The sequence below is a fragment of the Sporobolomyces koalae genome (assembly GCF_050403365.1).
Source record: "Sporobolomyces koalae JCM15063 DNA, S_koalae_JCM15063T_v1_ctg17, whole genome shotgun sequence".
NCBI classification, from domain to species: Eukaryota; Fungi; Basidiomycota; class Microbotryomycetes; order Sporidiobolales; family Sporidiobolaceae; genus Sporobolomyces; species Sporobolomyces koalae.
The window spans coordinates 330,014-347,428 of NW_027481754.1; the positions used below are offsets into that span (position 1 = coordinate 330,014).

At 55.5% G+C, this 17,415-nt stretch overlaps 6 protein-coding genes across 6 annotated transcripts; 2 read left to right on the top strand and 4 right to left on the bottom strand.

Annotated features, from left to right (window-relative positions):
- Positions 1-5: 5 nt before the first annotated feature.
- Positions 6-2,158, bottom strand: ILV1 (threonine ammonia-lyase ILV1; the record flags this gene model as incomplete). Its single annotated transcript, XM_076678872.1, has 5 exons — positions 6-172; positions 247-677; positions 749-968; positions 1,033-1,872; positions 1,939-2,158. 5 exons carry the CDS (start codon positions 2,156-2,158, stop codon positions 6-8), a joined length of 1,878 nt encoding a protein of 625 aa, XP_076534110.1.
- A 225-nt stretch (positions 2,159-2,383) lies between these two features.
- Positions 2,384-4,049, bottom strand: JCM15063_001072 (uncharacterized protein; the record flags this gene model as incomplete). The annotated part of the gene is made up of 5 exons (XM_076678873.1): positions 2,384-2,534; positions 2,608-3,236; positions 3,302-3,379; positions 3,440-3,687; positions 3,746-4,049. 5 exons carry the CDS (start codon positions 4,047-4,049, stop codon positions 2,384-2,386), a joined length of 1,410 nt encoding a protein of 469 aa, XP_076534111.1.
- A 160-nt stretch (positions 4,050-4,209) lies between these two features.
- On the top strand, positions 4,210-5,911 carry JCM15063_001073 (MAGE domain-containing protein; the record flags this gene model as incomplete). The annotated part of the gene is made up of 6 exons (XM_076678874.1): positions 4,210-4,228; positions 4,329-4,570; positions 4,639-4,732; positions 4,797-4,919; positions 4,996-5,343; positions 5,409-5,911. 6 exons carry the CDS (start codon positions 4,210-4,212, stop codon positions 5,909-5,911), a joined length of 1,329 nt encoding a protein of 442 aa, XP_076534112.1.
- A 138-nt stretch (positions 5,912-6,049) lies between these two features.
- On the bottom strand, positions 6,050-7,564 carry JCM15063_001074 (ribonuclease Z; the record flags this gene model as incomplete). The annotated part of the gene is made up of 4 exons (XM_076678875.1): positions 6,050-6,792; positions 6,853-7,108; positions 7,182-7,288; positions 7,360-7,564. The coding sequence occupies 4 exons, from the start codon at positions 7,562-7,564 to the stop codon at positions 6,050-6,052; spliced, it is 1,311 nt and encodes a 436-aa protein (XP_076534113.1).
- A 396-nt stretch (positions 7,565-7,960) lies between these two features.
- JCM15063_001075 (uncharacterized protein) lies at positions 7,961-9,380 on the top strand (the record flags this gene model as incomplete). Its single annotated transcript, XM_076678876.1, has 8 exons — positions 7,961-8,178; positions 8,268-8,328; positions 8,404-8,559; positions 8,620-8,830; positions 8,903-8,996; positions 9,070-9,076; positions 9,149-9,189; positions 9,329-9,380. The coding sequence occupies 8 exons, from the start codon at positions 7,961-7,963 to the stop codon at positions 9,378-9,380; spliced, it is 840 nt and encodes a 279-aa protein (XP_076534114.1).
- A 1,255-nt stretch (positions 9,381-10,635) lies between these two features.
- Positions 10,636-14,330, bottom strand: JCM15063_001076 (uncharacterized protein; the record flags this gene model as incomplete). The annotated part of the gene is made up of 8 exons (XM_076678877.1): positions 10,636-10,685; positions 10,749-10,898; positions 10,961-11,201; positions 11,284-11,443; positions 11,514-11,549; positions 11,626-12,094; positions 12,167-13,701; positions 13,759-14,330. The coding sequence occupies 8 exons, from the start codon at positions 14,328-14,330 to the stop codon at positions 10,636-10,638; spliced, it is 3,213 nt and encodes a 1,070-aa protein (XP_076534115.1).
- Between the last annotated feature and the right edge of the window lie 3,085 nt (positions 14,331-17,415).

The following is a 17,415-nucleotide window of genomic DNA, read 5'->3' on the forward strand; positions in this document are numbered from 1 at the left end:
TAATTCTACGATTCTGGACAAGAAGAATCGGAATCATCTCCCAAGAAATCTTCGTATGCCGGGTTCTTGGTCTCTTCGACGAACGGGTACCCGACTTCGTGGTTCAACCACTGCTCGAATCGTTCCGACTCTTCAGGTTTAACCTGAATACCACATAAGATCTTGCCCACGTCTACTCGAAAGCAATCCGTCAATTCTTTCTGTCTTTTTCTTGTAACGAGTCGAGAGAAAAGGAAAAAGACTTGCCTCCTCCATGATTCCGGTAGTGGAACAAACTAATGTTGAACCCAGTACCAAGACTCTCCAAAAATTTGCGCAAAGCTCCCGGACGTTCCGGAAACTCGAACCTAAACATGCGTTCGTTTTCAACTTTGCTCTTGCCTCCGACCAAATACCTCGAATGAGATTTCGCGAGTTCGTTGTCGGAAATGTCGAGCGCTTTGAACCCGGAACCATGTAACGAATCGAGCAGGGACGAGAGTTCAGCTTGTCGAGCTTGATGAGGATCGAGTGAAGCCGTTGATGAGGACATCGGAGTCGCGGGAGTCGAATTCGTAGGGAGGGAAGGGGAGGACAGATAGAACGACAGGAAGATGTAGGCTCGTTTCGAAGACGAGTACCGGTACACGAATTCGGTCACTGCTCGAGGGTGGATGATCGAATGCAATGCCAAGAACCTAGCAAAGCAACATTTTTTTGTTTGAGCACCTCGTGGGAGAGGGTGCAGATACGCTCGTTGGAAACTCACGCTCCAGGTTTCTCGGGAATAATGACCCTCAACATGGCCTCTTTGCCTTCTCCAAGTTCGGCACGTTCGGCGATAAATCGCAATCGACTGAAATTGATGTTGGCACCACTGACGACCGACACGAATCGTTTGTTATGATTCTGAAGTTGGTGCGTCGAGATGTATTTCTTGACTCCGGCGACTCCGAGAGCTCCTGAAGGTTCAGGTACTGATCGAGTATCTATGAACACGAGTTACACGTTCAATACGTGAATATGGAAAGAGAGGGAAACAAGAAAGCGTACCGGTAAAGACGTCTTTGATCGCCGCGCACAACTCGTCATTGCTCACGAGGACCAACTCGTCGACCAATTCACTACACACCCTCAAACTCTCGTCTCCAATCTGTCTCACTGCGGTTCCATCTGCAAACAACCCGACTTCCTTCAACGTCAACCGATCTCGAGCTTTCAACGTTTGGTGCAACGCATCGGCATCGTACGTCTCGACTCCGATCACTTTGACATGAGGAGGAGCGATCTGTTTGATGTACGCGGCCATCCCCGCGAGAAATCCTCCACCTCCGACGGGCACAAACACGGCATCGAGTTTCGACACGTCGGTTTGACGCAGGATCTCGACTGCGGCCGTACCCTGTCCAGCAATAATGTACGGATCGTTGAACGGAGGGATGATCGTCAACCCGTGAACTTTTGCCAATCGTAGACACTCGCGTTGGGCTTCATCGAAATCGGCACCGTGCAACACGACTTTCGCTCCCAATCGCGCAACGTTCTGGTACTTGATCGAAGGAGTGTTGAGCGGCATGACGATCGTACACGCGATATCGAGTTCACTGCCGGACAGGGCGACTCCTTGAGCGTGGTTCCCGGCAGAACAGGCAATCACTCCACGCCATCGTTCTTCTTCCGTCAATCGGTTCATCAGGTTGTACGCTCCACGTAGTTTGAACGAGAACACGGGGGTCAAGTCTTCCCGTTTGAGCAAGATTTGGTTCCCGAGTCGTTGCGAGAGGTTGACGGCGGGAGTGAGAGGCGTGCCGCCCGAAGGCAAGATTGAATACACGGACGAGTTGAGCGACATGATGGGGTAATTCGGAGTTCCATCAGGTTTCAATTGATGTGCTACAATCGTCACAATGTCAGATCGTTGATAGTGGAGCGGAGAGAGAGAGAGATGGGAGACGCAACGAGGAACTCGATGGTACATTTCGGGATTCGGAGGAAACACGGGTCGAGAGATCTGACTTCCATCTGGCAACCTGATCCCGTTCTTGACCTCTGCTGTAGGATCGACTGGATTCGAGAGAGGCGATGGTTCGGGTTTCGAACGAGTTGCGATCGCTGGCACCGTGTTCTCCGTCTCGGACACGAGTCCAGACACTGAAGGTGCTGAATTCAAAGTCGTCATTGTTGGTTTCGAGGGGCGGTCGAGAGAGGTGATGCCCTATGATGAGATTTGGAGTCAAACGCGGCACCGCGGCGGCGAAAGTCAAATCAACCTTGATCGCATACATTCTCATATCTCGTTGACGCGCAAGAATTGACAATTTCGGATACTACGAATGCAGAGAACTCTCAAGCTAGAGAAAGGCAAAGTGAATGGAAAAGAAAAGGAGAAAAACAGTATAATAGCTTAATCCCTCTTGATGTGAGCTCCTCCAGTACCTCCGACCGCGCTGAGGGTGCCTGGTAGTTCGACACTCCCAACTTTGTACAACAGCGCGACACTCGCACCGAGGATCAACACGAGTCCGAGACTCGAAAAGAACAACAACGAGAAACTCCTGTTGACTCTCCCCCCGAGAGGTCAGAAAATCTGGTTCTGGACATTCGAATGGCGCAAAAGAAAAGACTCACGACGAGAGATCGACCTTTTCACATCCTTGTCCCGCCCAGTACGTCTTCTTGCCCGAGTCTTGATCAAACGTCGAGTGACATTTGCACACCCAGCATTCACCTTCTTTCGGTGAAAGCCCTCGCACTCCTTCTCCTCTCGACAAGCACGAAGCGGTTTGGTTGTTCAGCTCGTCGAGCGATTTGAAGCATTTCGAAGACGAAGGGACGATCACCGTCTTTTCTTGCTTCTTGGGTTCTGCTCGTGTAACAAAGACGGAACGTTTCACGTTACGGTTCTGTTGGTGCGGGATCGACCTCGTGCGAGAAGTGTATCGAGCGATCGGCGATTCGAACGGGTGCAACCAACTCGGTTGGCGTTTCCGAAGCAACGCTCGCTTCTCAGGAGGCACGGTCAACAAGACAACGTGACCCGGCTCGCCATGTTCGTACGCCGCGAGCGTCGCCGAGAGCGTCTGCTGGAACAGAGTCGATGCACGTTGGTACTCGGACGAAGTCGGCGAGTGTTTCTTGGCGACTTGGGCGAGTCCCCGCAGGTGCACGATCGCAATCTTGGGCAGGTGTGCTTGCGACACGAACGAGTCGGCGAGGGAAGCAAGCTGCGACAGATCTTGACCAAGTCGAGCGCCAGACTGTGTGAAGAGCGTTTTTCAGTGGGATGTTTCTGGAATAATGTATCAGGGTGAGAGTCTCTCACGGCATCGAGAAAGTCGAGATCGGACAAGAGGTTCGAGTTGGCGACAGGTTCGATTTGCTGTTGAACTCGGTACTTTTTCTATTGCCGGGGCTCGGTCAGTCTCTGGGTAGGACCTCGCAAGGGTGGAAAGGGCCATACATCTTGAGGTTCATACCCGATCCAGCCGGCGAGTTCTTTCCCGACCCAGCCTTGCCACCCGGCGACACTCTTGAGCCCTTGCTCGACGACCTGTTTCAGGCCTTTCACTTGGGTCGACTCTTGTGGGGACAGGTGCAGCGAGTCGGCGAATCGGTGAAGGTGGAGCGTGATCGCGGCGAGGTACGACTCGGAGGGAAGGGAAGGGACCGTGTAGGGTCGAGAGAGCGGAATCGAAGTCGGGACAATGTCTGCACGCAGAACAGGGGTCAGCTCGCTCGGATTGATCTAAATCGCTGTAGTACGTACCGTCACAGCCATGGTGTGGGCACTCGACGAGGACGACAAACTTGGGATCGGCTGAACCCTCGACGAGCGCTTGTTCCCAGTCGTTGGCCCCTTCGCGCGAGGAAGACAGGGGCAGGTCGACGTACGACGACACGCCGAGGTGATGAGCGAGGACGGCGTTCGTCTGGGGTGCGGTGAGCGAGATGGGCGGCGCGACGGATGACGACGAACTCGACGACGACGACGACAGGTACAGCTGAGCGTTCGAGCTCGCGATCGCCGCAGTCGGAAGCAGCGCTGTCAGCACCGATAGTCGGACGTGCATCGCGTTGGTAGGGGTTGAATAGATCGAGGCACGACAAGGGCTGTGCCCATCTCTAATACGCATTACAACTCGACTACGATTTCAATTTGTATGCGCAATTACAACGCGTCTCGCGCTCCGGTTGTCATCGACTCTTTCTACACGCATCGCTGCACACGACATGGCGCGTCCTAGCGTACGTGCGACTCGCTCTTGTCTCGCTCAAGACGCGTCCAGCCAAGCCCAGGGTTCATTCCGGAAAAGCGACCCGAGTTGACGCGTCGAATCTCTCTTTCCTAGGACAGAAGCAACAACATGCAGAATCAGACGACGACCACTCGGACGCACAATCGTCACCCCAAGCATCCCGTCGCACCAGTAAAGCCGCGTCCAAGAAGAAGAACAAAACGACCAAGAGGAAGAAGCGCACTCATGGCGACGACGACGATGACGACCAAGAGCAAGAAGATGACGAGCAAGAAGATGATGAAGACGACGACGACGACGACGACAGGGCACGCAAGGGAGGGTTGAGCGATACTGTCAGTACCATCCCGTCCTTTGCTCGAGAGAGATTAGCTCATAAGTTGTATGTTGGCTCGCCTCGCAGGAAAAGAAAGAACACATTCAAGCAATCACGAGGTACATCCTCTTTAACGAGACCCACCGACGTATCATCAAACGCGAAGACATTGTCAAGAATGGTCCGTTTGCTCTCTCTCTTCCTATGCCTCCAGACTGTTCAAACTGACACATCGTTGATGACAGTGTTGACTGGAGGTCGAAGCCGTCATTTCGCAGTCCTGATGCCGAAAGTGCAGAAACTCTTGCGAGACGTCATGGGCATGGAACTGGTCATGTTGCGACCACGCGAAACCGCCACGGGCAAAAGTGAGGAATTCGACGCTACACGATTCGAATCGACGCGGACTTGCCTTATTCTTGCCTTGTACCTTTCTTTTGCCAGATTCACCGAAAGCGTGGATCTTGCGTTCGACGATCCCGCAACCCCTCTTGCGACATGCCGCCACGGTCACTTCGGCAAACTACCAAGCCAAGTTGCCGTTCGACTTTGAACCGAGGTCGGGCAAAAACAAACCGACGATGCGACAAGAGTTGGGACAGTGGATGCTCGACGAGGACCACCTCGATCTCGAGTTGAACCAGGAAGAGGGCGACGACAACGCTCGAGAAGACATGGGTGATGTCATGGGAGGCGTCATGCGGGATGCCAAGAGGGAAGAAGGTGCAGCGTATGGAGTCTTGGGAACTATCCTCGCGCTCATCCTCGTGAATGGCAAAGCACTCGGAGATGGTAACAAAAAAATCTTATTTTTCCATCCAAATTACTCCAATTGACAACGAGTCTCACTTGAGCAGATCAACTCATCTCGTACCTCCGGAGGTTGAACCTGACCCCAATGACCCCAATCCCGCTCACGCTCGCGGCACCTCATCCTGAAAGCCTCACCCTCGCGGCGTACTTGACGCTGTTGACAAAACAGCAATACCTCGAACGAGCAAAAGTCGCAGGAGCTCAACCGGGAGCGACGGCAGGAGGAGGAGGGGCAACTCAAACTCAAGCGGGTCGTACCCAAGGACCATCCCGCACGCAACGAGCGACGGCAGAAGGTACCGTGCAGGAAACGGGCGACCCCACGATCGAATGGAAGTGGGGCGCGAGGGCCGAAGCGGAACTTGGTGAAGAAGGAGTCGCGAGATTCGTACAGTACATCTTTGAAGCCGGTGCCAACAAGAACGTCGCGGGAGGCGGAGGCAAACGAGGCAGGACGGGAGAAAACTTTTTGGCCGAAGTCGCAAGGTCGGCTGGAGTCAAGGAACTGCAGCAAGCAGAGACGATCGAAGGCGATGGCTTCAACTAGTCAACACTGCTCAAGATCCCGTTTCCTTTCGTCTTTCTATCTCCTCGCTTGTCAAATCAATTTGCTACGATGATGTTTCGCCTACAGTATATTTGTTGGACTGCAAGATACGTTACATCTATGTGGCAGCGAGGGAATCTACTTGGATCCCTTTTTCGGCTTCTTGACCTTGTCCCTCCGGGGAATCTCGATCTCCATGAAATCCCTCGCAGTCTTGACAGTCCAATCTGTTTCTTCGGCAGGTAGCGATACAGTGCCCTTCCAACTCTCTTGAGCTTGCCGCTCAATCTCGCGCAACATGGCTCTCCAATTCTTCTTGTTCTCGTCTTCTTCCTCTCCTTTGACGAGGTCGCCTGGATCTGGATACTTGACGCTCAGGTGGTTCATGACCAATTTCTCTGTTCGAGTGAGTCTGGCAAAGTTGCCGGCAACTTGTGGAGTCGAATGTCCATGATCTCTTGCGAGGGTGGTGACGGATTCGAGAGTGGGTGCGTTCGCCTTTGAACGATGTTGCGAAGGGTCGTGGTCTGGTAGGTACGCGTTCGTAGACTCGTGTACTAGGACATCGAGGATCGAACCCGAAGGAGTATCGGTCGGGAGGGACGAGACGAGGGGTAACAATGGAGTCGCGTCGAACGTGTCTCCGAGGATCAAGAGTCTTCGTCCTCTTCCTCCCATGGCGGGAGGAGTCAAGACGGTACCGTCGGGTAGGACGACGGGATCGCGAGAGGTTTGAAGCGTCGAGAGGAGGGTGAGCGGGTTCGAGATCCCTTGCTGGGTTTTGAGAGCGGAAGCGTTGCGGGTCAGATGCGGAATGTAGAGCGAGGGAACGATCGGGAGGGGTCGAGGCGCTTCGACCACGAGATAGCCGAGACAGCGAACTGTAGCTCACACAAGCGCTTCAGAAGGAGTGTCGTGCAGGATTGAAACAACAGACTGACCTGTGTGTAAGATGGGTCCTACGTCGACGGTCATGCTCCGATCAGAATCGACCACTCGGCGCCAGAAGCCGTCTGAATCACACTGAATGTTGCGCCCTGCTCTCTCGCTTCGATGCAAGGCGCCAGTTTCCGGGGTTTCGTCCGGAAACAAGAGTTCGTGAACCTGGTATGGCCTGGTCAGGGTCGAGTGGGTCAAGGCGAGACACGTGCGAAGGAACAATCGCAAGCCGGATGGACCGTAGATCTGAGTCGGTTCCTAGAGATTAGGTCACAAGGCGGCGTCAGGGACAGTGCGTCAGGTCCACGAACGCAGAGGAGGAGCGGTTTACAAGTTTCTGAGATTGAGCGAGGCGCGGGTCTTCGGTGTCGGGTAGGACCGAGCCTTCGCCAGCACTAATTGTACACAGTAGACCGGGGAGACCATTGATGTGATCACCTGATGCGAGAGGCAAAAAGGAGAAGCGTCAGTCGGAAACGAAGGGAATCACAAGGTTCCGCCGTGCGTACCGTGCATGTGCGTGATGAAGATCTTGTCGACCTTGCCCATCGCTAAGCGGCATCGGGGGTCCATGAACTGGTGCTGGGTGGCTTCGCCTGCATCAAACACCCACACGCGCGAATCGAGTTTGAGCGCGAGTGAGGACACGTTGCGACTCGGCGACGGCCGTCCTGCCGCCGTTCCGAGGAACGTGAGCGAGAGGGTATCGGGCATCTGGCGGGACGAGGTCGACTTCGACGAGCTGCGGGAGGAAGTTGCGAACGAGCGAGGACGATACGATCTTGCGAGGCTGTGTGGTCTGGCACAGGCAGCAGAGACAATCTCTTGCAGTTTGAGGGCGATTTGGGCCAGCGTGCGCGAGGAGATGAGGAACAGAGATCAAGCGATCAAGCAAGCGAGCAACGAGGCGGTGCTCGACATTCTAGCATCCTATCGCTCCGTCTGCCTAAGAAGCGTCGAGCAGCACACAAGAGCAGCACGTAGAGCTGGTCGAGCCAAGGGAGATGAGCAGGAGATGAACTGCCGGCTATCGGCTCGAGCGCTGCGTCTCCCCGCTTTCGCCTCGTTCGGCTCGCTTCTCCTTCTCTTCCTCGCCTCTAATCACGTTCAATGTCGTCGGCTTACTCGTCTCCCGGAATCGCGTGCTCGTTCCCTGCTCCGCATGTCCTCTTGATCGAGCTCGACCGCAAGCCGGTCAACGCGTTCAACACGCAGCTGTGGCTCTCGGTCCAAGCCGCCTTCAATCACGCTTCGGAGGACCCCGACGTGCGTGCGATCGTCTTTGGTAGCCGCCTCGACAAAGGCTTCACCGCCGGCCTCGATCTCCTGTGAGTTTCTATTTCTCTCGCTCCCGACGCTCAGTGGGACCCCCTCTGACAGTCTCACTCGCTCCGGCTACTCTCGGCATACTTTCCAGCGAGTCAAACCTCGATGCCAAAGGGTCTGACCCTGCGAGAACCGCCCTCGTCATGAGACCCGTCAGTTGCCGAGAGCCGGGTTCAGCCTGTCAACCTCCTCTCTTCGCTTGCTGATCCGCTTCAGAGGTCAAACAGTACATCAAGCTGTTGCAAGACAGTGTATCTTCGATTCAGAACTGTTTCAAACCCGTCATTGCCGCCACTCATGGCATCTGTCTCGGAGCCGGCATCGACTTGATCAGCGCATGCGACGTACGCCTCTGTGCCGACAAGACCCTCTTTTCGATCAAAGTCGGTGCTTTCCCTACGTTCAAATGACATCAGCCAACTTACTGGATAGTATATCTGCAGGAAGTCGACATTGGACTCGCCGCCGATGTCGGGTCGCTGCAGAGGTTGCCAAAAGTGACTGCCAACGCTTCCCTCTTGTACGAACTCGCACTCACCGCCCGCAACTTTGGACCGGACGAGGCGACTAAACTCGGACTCGTCTCGACCGTCGTCCAAGGCGGCCGTGAACAAGTCCTTCAAGAAGCACTGAGAATCGCCAAATTGATCGCGTGTCAGTTGGACACCCACAGTGACTCTTTTCGACAATGATACTCACGATAAGAATCTTCTCGGTCTGCTGTAGCGAAATCTCCGATCGCGACCCTCTCGACAAAACACCTCTTGAACTACTCGCGAGAGCATACGGTACAAGACGGTCTCGACTACACGACGGTCTGGTGAGCAATTCTCTCTTTTCCTGCATTCGAATAGCTTTTTGAAACTAAGTCATGCTTGTCGATCTCCTCACAGGCAAATGGTGAAACGCCTTTTTCAAAGTATACTTGCATTTGACTCAGGCGAAACTGACGGAAACGAAACTCTCTTACAGTCTGCATTGCAAGCAGAAGACCTTCCGCTCGCATTCCAAGCGTGAGTCCCCTTCACCCGTCTTTCGATTCATTCTAGTTTATTGACGCGTCATTCTCTCTATCTCTCTTTTGTGTCTGGTACACCGTTGTCGCAAATCACGAATTTTGCCTCCATTGAATTTGGATATTGGATCGAAAAGCTTTTCGACCAAGAAAGCTCCAACGTTCCCGAAATTAGCTGCGAAACTCTAGACAAAGGGGAGATATTCTTCGTTTTCGGGGACTGTCAACAGGTGAGGTCCGAGGGTAGATACCTGGTTCCGATGCTGGCGTCCGCGATTGAACAGAACGAAATCTTGACGAGATTCCCGCACGGGCCAACACTATCGGTCCGCTTGCAAATGAACATATTATGACTACTCGAACTCCATCCTGGCTTGAGACTCGAACATGTTCAGCTCCGTCATTTCACCGATCGACTTGCAGCCTCCTGACTTGAGACCAACTTTGTTTTGTTCAAACCTATAAATCCTGCACGAGTTTGTAAACCGATCTTTACCCATCGGCTGGTCGCTCGGTTCGCAGAAGTATAAGCTTCTTTGCTCGACGGATCGTTGAGAGAACGCAAAAAAGCTGATGCTAGTCTCGTAGTCTAACGGCGTCGGTGCCAATATTGTTCAGTGCCGCTTTTGACGACCGATACTTGCTGTGGGCAAGTAGACGTCCTTCGATTTGTGCGCCTTGAACGAGACACCCCAATATCGCGCTATGCTACGTGGATCCTCTACGGCGCGAAAAGGTCGTCATGTCCGCAGAATAGCCGAAAGGAAAAAGACGGGAACGTGCGCGTATCACTTACTGTTGCGCCCCTACGCTTCGCCCTGCATTACTAACATCCAACTCCCTCACCTCTTCGACGCGCCCACGAATGCATTCGAAAAAGCGTCAAACTGGTCCGGACGATCAAAAAACGTTTGGACCCGTGCGCCTGGTCACCTGCTCAGCGCGCTGAAATTGCGCTGATCACCCAACTGCATCAGAAACGCCTTTGACTTGACGCACTTACCGCGAGAAATGCCTTCGCCACCGCGTGTCGCCGATTCACTCAGTTTTGCGCTCTCAAGGTCGAACAGGTTGCACAACTCGTTAGGGAGGCACTGCAGTTGTACTGCTCTCAGGTTCCATGTTTTGCAGCAGGAGAACTTGCCAGTCGAAATCGAAGATCGTTGAAATCTGGCGTTACGCGATTCACCAGCGAGATTCAAGCGAGAGTGGCAAATAGGACTGAAACGCAGCCGGAGCATCCCGCGCTCGGAGCAAGAATCTCTTGCTTTGGTCCGAAGCTGAATCGCATGGCTCATAGAAACAAGATGCAGCCGGACACGTTGCACAATAAGATCAAAGTAAGAACTACGAAGAACGACGACAAGAAAAGCGAAGGGGGGTCAGGCTGCCAAGGTAAGTTGAGAGGTTGTCCTGGAGCGGGGTGATTTGGCAGAGTCTGCGTCTAGAAGATCTCGGCCGCAAGGGGACAGTTGTCGAGTGAATGACCAAATTCTACAAATCCCGGGTCGGAATCAGCGAATCGCGCGAGGTGCCCTGAGCTTCAAGAAGACATACCTTCGCAATCATCACACCACTCTTGCTTGTCTTCTCTAGATTCAGTGTCTTTTCCGTTCGCTTGAATGAGCAATGTCGAGGTTGTGCGGGAGTGTTGCAGCACGTTCGACGATTGCGAACGTCGTTTTGTCGGAGAGGCAGATCCCAAGACTAAAAAGCAGACAGGTGAGTCCGGAGGAGCTCGTCGTAAATAATCTCGTGGTGAAACTTACATTCAGGACAAGAATCGAGATCGTGACCGTCGTCTCCGCACATTTCGCAACTGCCTTCCCCATCGTCTGCCGCAACATGATCACGGACGAGTTTCGATGTCGTTGACGGATCGTTCGCGTTTGCGTTCGATGTAGGGGTACCTGCATGCTTGGACAACAGCGCTTTGTAGTGCTCGACTTCGGTTTCGAGCTCGTCTTCCCGGTAGACCTTCGATTCGACAAGCGCCTCAAGGTCTGCAACCTGTCGAGATTGGAATTCAAGGCGAGACGGGGTATGTCAGTGCTCTTTCGTATGGAACCCAGACGTATCAAAGACGCTTCACCTCTTGATTGAGAGCCTTGACATCGCGTTCCGACTTGCGCTGCACCTCCTTGAGCTCTGATTTGAGCTGTTCGATTTCCTGTCGCAGACTGGTTGAGAGCGATGGCGACGTGTTGCTAGCCGATGCTTGTGCCGGAGTTGCTGAGAGTTCATTCATGAGGCTGCAACAGATCGAGCAGAGACAAAGTCAATCTAGTGTTTGTGAATAAGAATGCCAATCAACGAGCTTACTTCTCGACCGTCGCTTCAAGGGCTTGTTGCGTCGATCTTGCGTAAACCAAGGAAGCGGGGTCAGAGACTGTACCGAATCTAATTGGATCGCAAAGAACCAACTGCGGCGTACCTGAGCTCCGCGGCATCGTCCTCGAGCGCCTTGCTGCGATCAACAAGCTGCTGATTCTCGTCCGTAAGAGTCGACACAATACTCTTGAGGCCTACGATCTGATCTTTGGCGGCAGTCATATCGTCCTTGCCTCCGATCGACGGTGTGAGTGACCCTCTGCGATCTTGATTCGATTCGTGCTTTTGCAGCCGTTCGATCTCTTTCTCGGCCGCTCGGAGATCTTCACGCAATTCATTCACAAGGCGTACGTTCTTGGACGATTCAGCCTGCAGTTTGGCAAACTCGGTCTTCGTGGTTGCCAGTTCCTGCGTGATCCGCTTGAGGTCGTCCGAATTGCCACCGTTCGCGTCGTGGCGGAGAACCTCGAGTTCGTTGCGCTCGAGTTCAAGGGTCGCTTGAGACTCGTCGAGGGCGACCTGCAACTCTTTGAGCCTCGCGTTGAACCTCGACTCTGAGTGCGTCGAGCGATCTGCCAATATCCGATGCCGGATCTCATCAGCTTCTCGAAAGGCTACCCTGTGTTCCGACGAGAGAGACTCACCGATCGTGGCCTGAAGCTGCTTGATCTCGTCGCGCAGGGATTGCTCTGCCTCTCCAGCCTTCGTTCGCCGGTCTCGCGCCGTGTCCATCTCGTGCTCGAGGTTCGCCCTCGCATCTTCGAGCTGTTCTTCGAGTTGAGCGACTTTCGAGCGCAGATGGTCGGCCTCGGCGACTGCCGTCTCGGCGTCAATCGCGGCCGCGTAAGCTGTCGAAGCAGACAAGTTGGTTGAGATCGATCGAGGGAACGTAGGAGATCCCGAGCGAGAAGTGACCGAGTCGGAGGATCGGTGCTGTTGCTCGGCTTGCAGGGTCTCTGCGAGCTCCAACGCTTCGAGACGCGCGAGTTCGATCTCGGCAATCTTCTCCTCGTACGTCTCGCACAACGCTTGCCCGGCATTCCGGAGCTTGTCAATCTGTTGGTTCAAATCGACCCGTTCGTCTTCGTGCTCTTTTGACGTGAGCGCGATGCGCTCCCGAAGCGATTCAAGTTCCGCTTCCTTCGCAGCCGACTTGCGAGCCGCTTCCGATTTCGTCTTGGCAATCTGTTGCGTCTGCTGATCGAGATCGTGTTCGAGTTGGGCGATCTTTTCCTGCAACCGTCGAGCATCGTCGCTGGTCTCGTCGTTTGCGGGACGAGGCGGCGGTTCCTGTTTCGCTTCGCGCCGTTCGAGTTCGTCGAGGCGCTCGTCCCGCTCTTCGAGCATGCGTTTCGCGTCCTCGAGACGATCCTCCATCTCGCGGCCGAGCTGCTCACTCCCTTCAAGCAGCGTTCTTGTCTCTTCCTCGCGCTTCTTCGACTCGAGCAATTCGCGCCGGAGCTCGTCGACGTCGTCCGCGATACGATGGGACTGCCTCGATGTGCTCGAGGCAAACGACTGGCGAGACGAGCTGCGCAAACTCGGGGTGGTCGGTCGCTCACCCGCACCGCCGTTGACTGAGCTGCTGACCGAGCTCGCCATGCTCGTGCGTCTGCGGGTCATCGCTCCCGAAGTCGACGGGGTGATCCTCCCCGACATCTGGGAAGGGGTCACACTGCGCGTGCGACCGTATGCTGACGGGATCGGGGGCACTTCGGGAGGAGCCATCATCGAGTTCTGCCGGAGGGACGATCCGGGTCGTTTTATCGAAGCGGCAAGGGGAGTGCCTGTCGGACCGAGCGATTTGCGTGATGTCGTGGGCGTTGCGATCGTTCCACCTCCGAGGGAAGGTCGGGCGAGGCGCGTCGTCGGTTTCGGAGTCGAGAATGACGGCGGGGTCGGTTTGGTCGGTGAGAGAGACGCGCGAGGTTTCGTTGGGGAAAGCGATCGGCGTGGGGTAGCTACTGTCCGTTTCGTCGGCGACTTGGACTGCTCGCTGACCGATGCCGAAAGTGTCGTCCGTCGAGCCGCGAGATCCCGCGCAGGCATGGCAGCGTATTGCGATGAGCGAAGACCGGCCGCAGACGGAGGACGCGCGGCACGGGATTGAGATTTCGCAGTGATCTTGGCAAGAGGGAGGAACAGACCGCATTGAGGAGGGCATGCAAAGTATTGCACACTGCAGGCGAATGACAATCAGCCGTTGCGCAGATCCGAGAGAGATGTCGGTGCTCACCCTTTCACGCTGCCGTCGTTCTTGCCTCGTCCCGCGTACTCCTCGGTCAACTCGACGCCGCCCCATTCTCCTGCCTTGCCGTCGACGGCGCCGATGAAGCGCACGGTGCCCTCGAGCCTTTCGCCGACAACCTCGAACGAGACGAGGTCGCCAACGCCAAAGTTGACAGTCGCGGCCGAGGAAGACGGCAACGGCGAGGGAAACCGCGAGGTCGACGAGCCAAACCCGGTTGGAGTCTTTGGGCGATGGTTCGCTGGGGTCGTCGGGGTCCTGCTGCGTGACGGGGTGGCGCTCGATCGGAGCGCAGCGGCGCGTACGCCGGGCAGTACAGCTTTCCTGCGCTCTGCCGAATCGGGTATTTCATCAGGTGCGGGGGCGACGGCGATGCCTACCTCGTGCTGGCCGTAATCGTGAGGGTCGTGGGCGGCGACTGCTTGTCGGAGCGAGTCGAGATGCGCGGCCGAGTCGGTTCTCGTCGCTGCCGAGTTGATCGGAGTCGACTTGCGGCGAGCGAGCGGAGTCCCTTGCGGGAGAAGGGATGCTCGCGGCGTCGAAGGTGGTCGCAGGGACATGACGACTTTTGGGATTTTGTCGCTCGCTGTACCATTCGTGCTGAGTGTCAGTTTCGGTGTTCCTGCTGCACGCGCATGGATGCTCGTCCCTCGAGGTGTGCGGGTGCATTCCAGGGCATGCGAGCGACTCACGTGTTTTCGGCTCGGTGGACTTTGCTCACCTGGCGTCGAGAGACTGCGCAAGCTGGTTCCTGAGACTGCTACCGGGCAGCAGTACACGCGTACGCTGCTAGTCTAGAAGAGGTGTCGAGTACGAGTCGAAAGTTGAATGAAGGATCGCCGCAAACGTGAACCGTCCCCAGCTGGCCGAGGATCAAATGTAGAGGGGCTCGGCGGTACGAGATCACCCACGTCGAGTAGCTGGGCAAGTTCGATGGCTGTCGGTTATGCGAGAGCCGCGAAGGTCTCGAAGCGCGCAGCGATCTTCTCGGTCGCGACTCAGTTCAGCGAGGCGCTGCTTGTACTCGTCCAACGACTCGCTGTCTGTCTCGCCGTGCAACCGATCTCTGCAAGCGTGTGACCAAACGACGGCACGACCCGACACCTCGCTGCGCCTGCTCGCCGAGCCTACGGATCGTTCTACCGTCCAACTCTCTCATCATCTGCGCACTCGGGATCCCCCTGAAGTTCACGTCTCCGCTTGTACTTGCGCTATTCTTTTTCGCATTTCGTGGGTTGTCCGTGACGACTTGGGACTCAGAGCCCTGAACATTCATCTGCTTGGGGTTGCCACGGAACAACATCTCACAGCAAAACCTCCTCGTGTCGGCAGCGATTGGGTTGATTTTTCCTCATCGCGAGCCCGGACAGGCTGCCTCAATACCGTCGTCAACGACTCGCTTGAGTTGACATAGAGCTTGGTCAACTTTGTCTCGCTTGATCGATTCGAATTGATTCGCTTTTTTTGCATCGCTGTGAACTCTTGGCGAGCCCATGCGTCCTTGATCAAAGGCGATTTCTCTGCATCAGACCGTCAAAAGACAGTCCTTGACTCGCCAATACGGATTCGGAGCGTCCGTAACCTTGCGCGCTTGTATGTCCGACTGCTACCGCGACTTTTTTTCTTCTTCTTCTCCTCGTAGCCCTAGCCCTAACCCTAACCCCCCCTTTCCCCGCCAAAACGCCGTTGGGGTGAGGGTTCGGTTTCAGTGCCCACAAGCACGCGAGCGCTTTCAGAACGCAAACGTACAAGCCAACGCGCGCGTTAGCTAGCGCTCTTCGCGGTCCTCGCTTTTTGCGCGAAGTGCCCTGTCTAGTCGTTTTCTTGGCCAGAGGTCTTGTAAGGGGCTTTAAGCCAGCTCTGCGACTTTGGTTGTCTCGGGTTGGGAGAAGAAGCAGGCAAACTTCAAACTGCGGACCTTCGCAAGAAACTCTTTTTCGTGCGGTTTGAAGGTCGAGCTGCCGCTCCCGGGGTGTCGTCGCTCGAGACGACACGGAAACAGCCAACTTGACGGTGAAAAACTGCAGAGCACAGTGTTTTGCTTGAGCAAGCGGTCCCAGTGTGGTCTGCTGCAAAGACGCGAGCTGTGCTTTTGAACGCCCTTCAGCGCAGTCCTTTCGCTCGCTAACCGTGAAGGCTTTCAAGTCGTGAACTCGAAAGGTTGTGAAAAGCTTGGAAGGCGACGGAGCAAAAGCGCTGAAGAACTTTTCAAGAAGCGAGAGGGCACAAACAGCACCCGAAGCTGGTCTCCTCGAACTGGCCCCAAGACACCGGCCGAGCACGGCGTCTATGGTCGCGGAGTAAGCTGCGACAAAGCCAGCTGGAGGACGAAAGAGAAGAGATCAGCAGAAGAGTTGGGGAGACCTTGGTTCGAGTACCGAGGCTCGAGCGTTTCTAGGCAAGCGAGTCTTGGTGTAGTAACGTTCACCTGGTTTTGAGCTTGAGGCAGTGAAGCGACTGAGCAGCTCAGAACGACTTAGAGAGGAGGAAGCGACGAGAAGGGGACGAGCGTACGCCTGAAGCTGACTCGCGAGTCGCGGTCTTGGAAAGTACTGTCGCCCCCCGCGCAACCCCACGCACTCGGTCTTTTTCCTTACACCCTCTCTCGACCTCGTTCTCTCCCAGCTTGGCCCTTCACCCGGAACACTTGTTGACCTCGCCTACTTGTCTACGTACCTCTCGTCTTTCTCGCGCCAACCCACGACCCCGGTCTCGCTGTTCGACCACGTCCCCGTTCTTGACCACGACCGTGTCACAGAACTGGCGCTCGCTTCGGCACTTCGGTACACCCTTGCGCACAGTCAAGCAAACTTCGGCGAGCGTCGCGGTGCTGTTCGGGGCGCGTGTCGACTCGCTTGCCTTTCGTGGACTCGCGCTCGACTCGACTCTCTCGGCTCGCTCGGTACCGCTCTTGAGTCGCCTCGTACGGCTCGGAGTGGTGGTGGTCGGTGAACGTTCTCGTTCCCGCCGGTGCTTTCGTTCGTCTTCTCTACTTTCTCCTTCCTCCTGGCTTCCCACCCCTCCCCACTCCACCACGGTTCTTGCAACACGCCGCTTGCTCAACGTACGCTTCGTTTCAGTCCTGCGACACTGTTCTACACCTTTGTCGTGCCGTTCCCGTCGTACCGTGTGTTTCACCTTCTTGTTGCTTTGTACTGCTCTCTTGCGCTGGTGCACCCTACGCCCTGTCTGCTTTGTACGTACTTTGCGTTCTTACCGCTTTTTGAAGCTTTCTGCGACTGTAGCACGGTTGTCGCTGCGTAGTGCTGGACTTGTTTCTTCCCTCCCTGGTCCCCGGTCTCTGCGCTGGTCGCCGTTGTCACCTGCTACGTTCGTTGCGTCACACCTTCTTCACTGTCGCAACTAGTGTCGTTGTCGCCGTTTCCGTGGTCTCCGCGCCGGCCCTTTCCCTCTCGCACTCTCTCGACCAACCCTCTGTCCCAGCTTTGCCCACGAACCGAGGTTCCGGTTGCACTCGCCCTTTCGTCCTGTCACCGGTTTTCGTCGACTTGCTTACCCCGCACGCTTCTTCCTCTCGCGCTCTCTCGACCCTCTCTCCCCAAGCTCTGCACTTGGGTTAGGGTTAGGGTTAGGGTTAGGGTTAGGGTTAGGGTTAGGGTTAGGGTTAGGGTTAGGGTTAGGGTT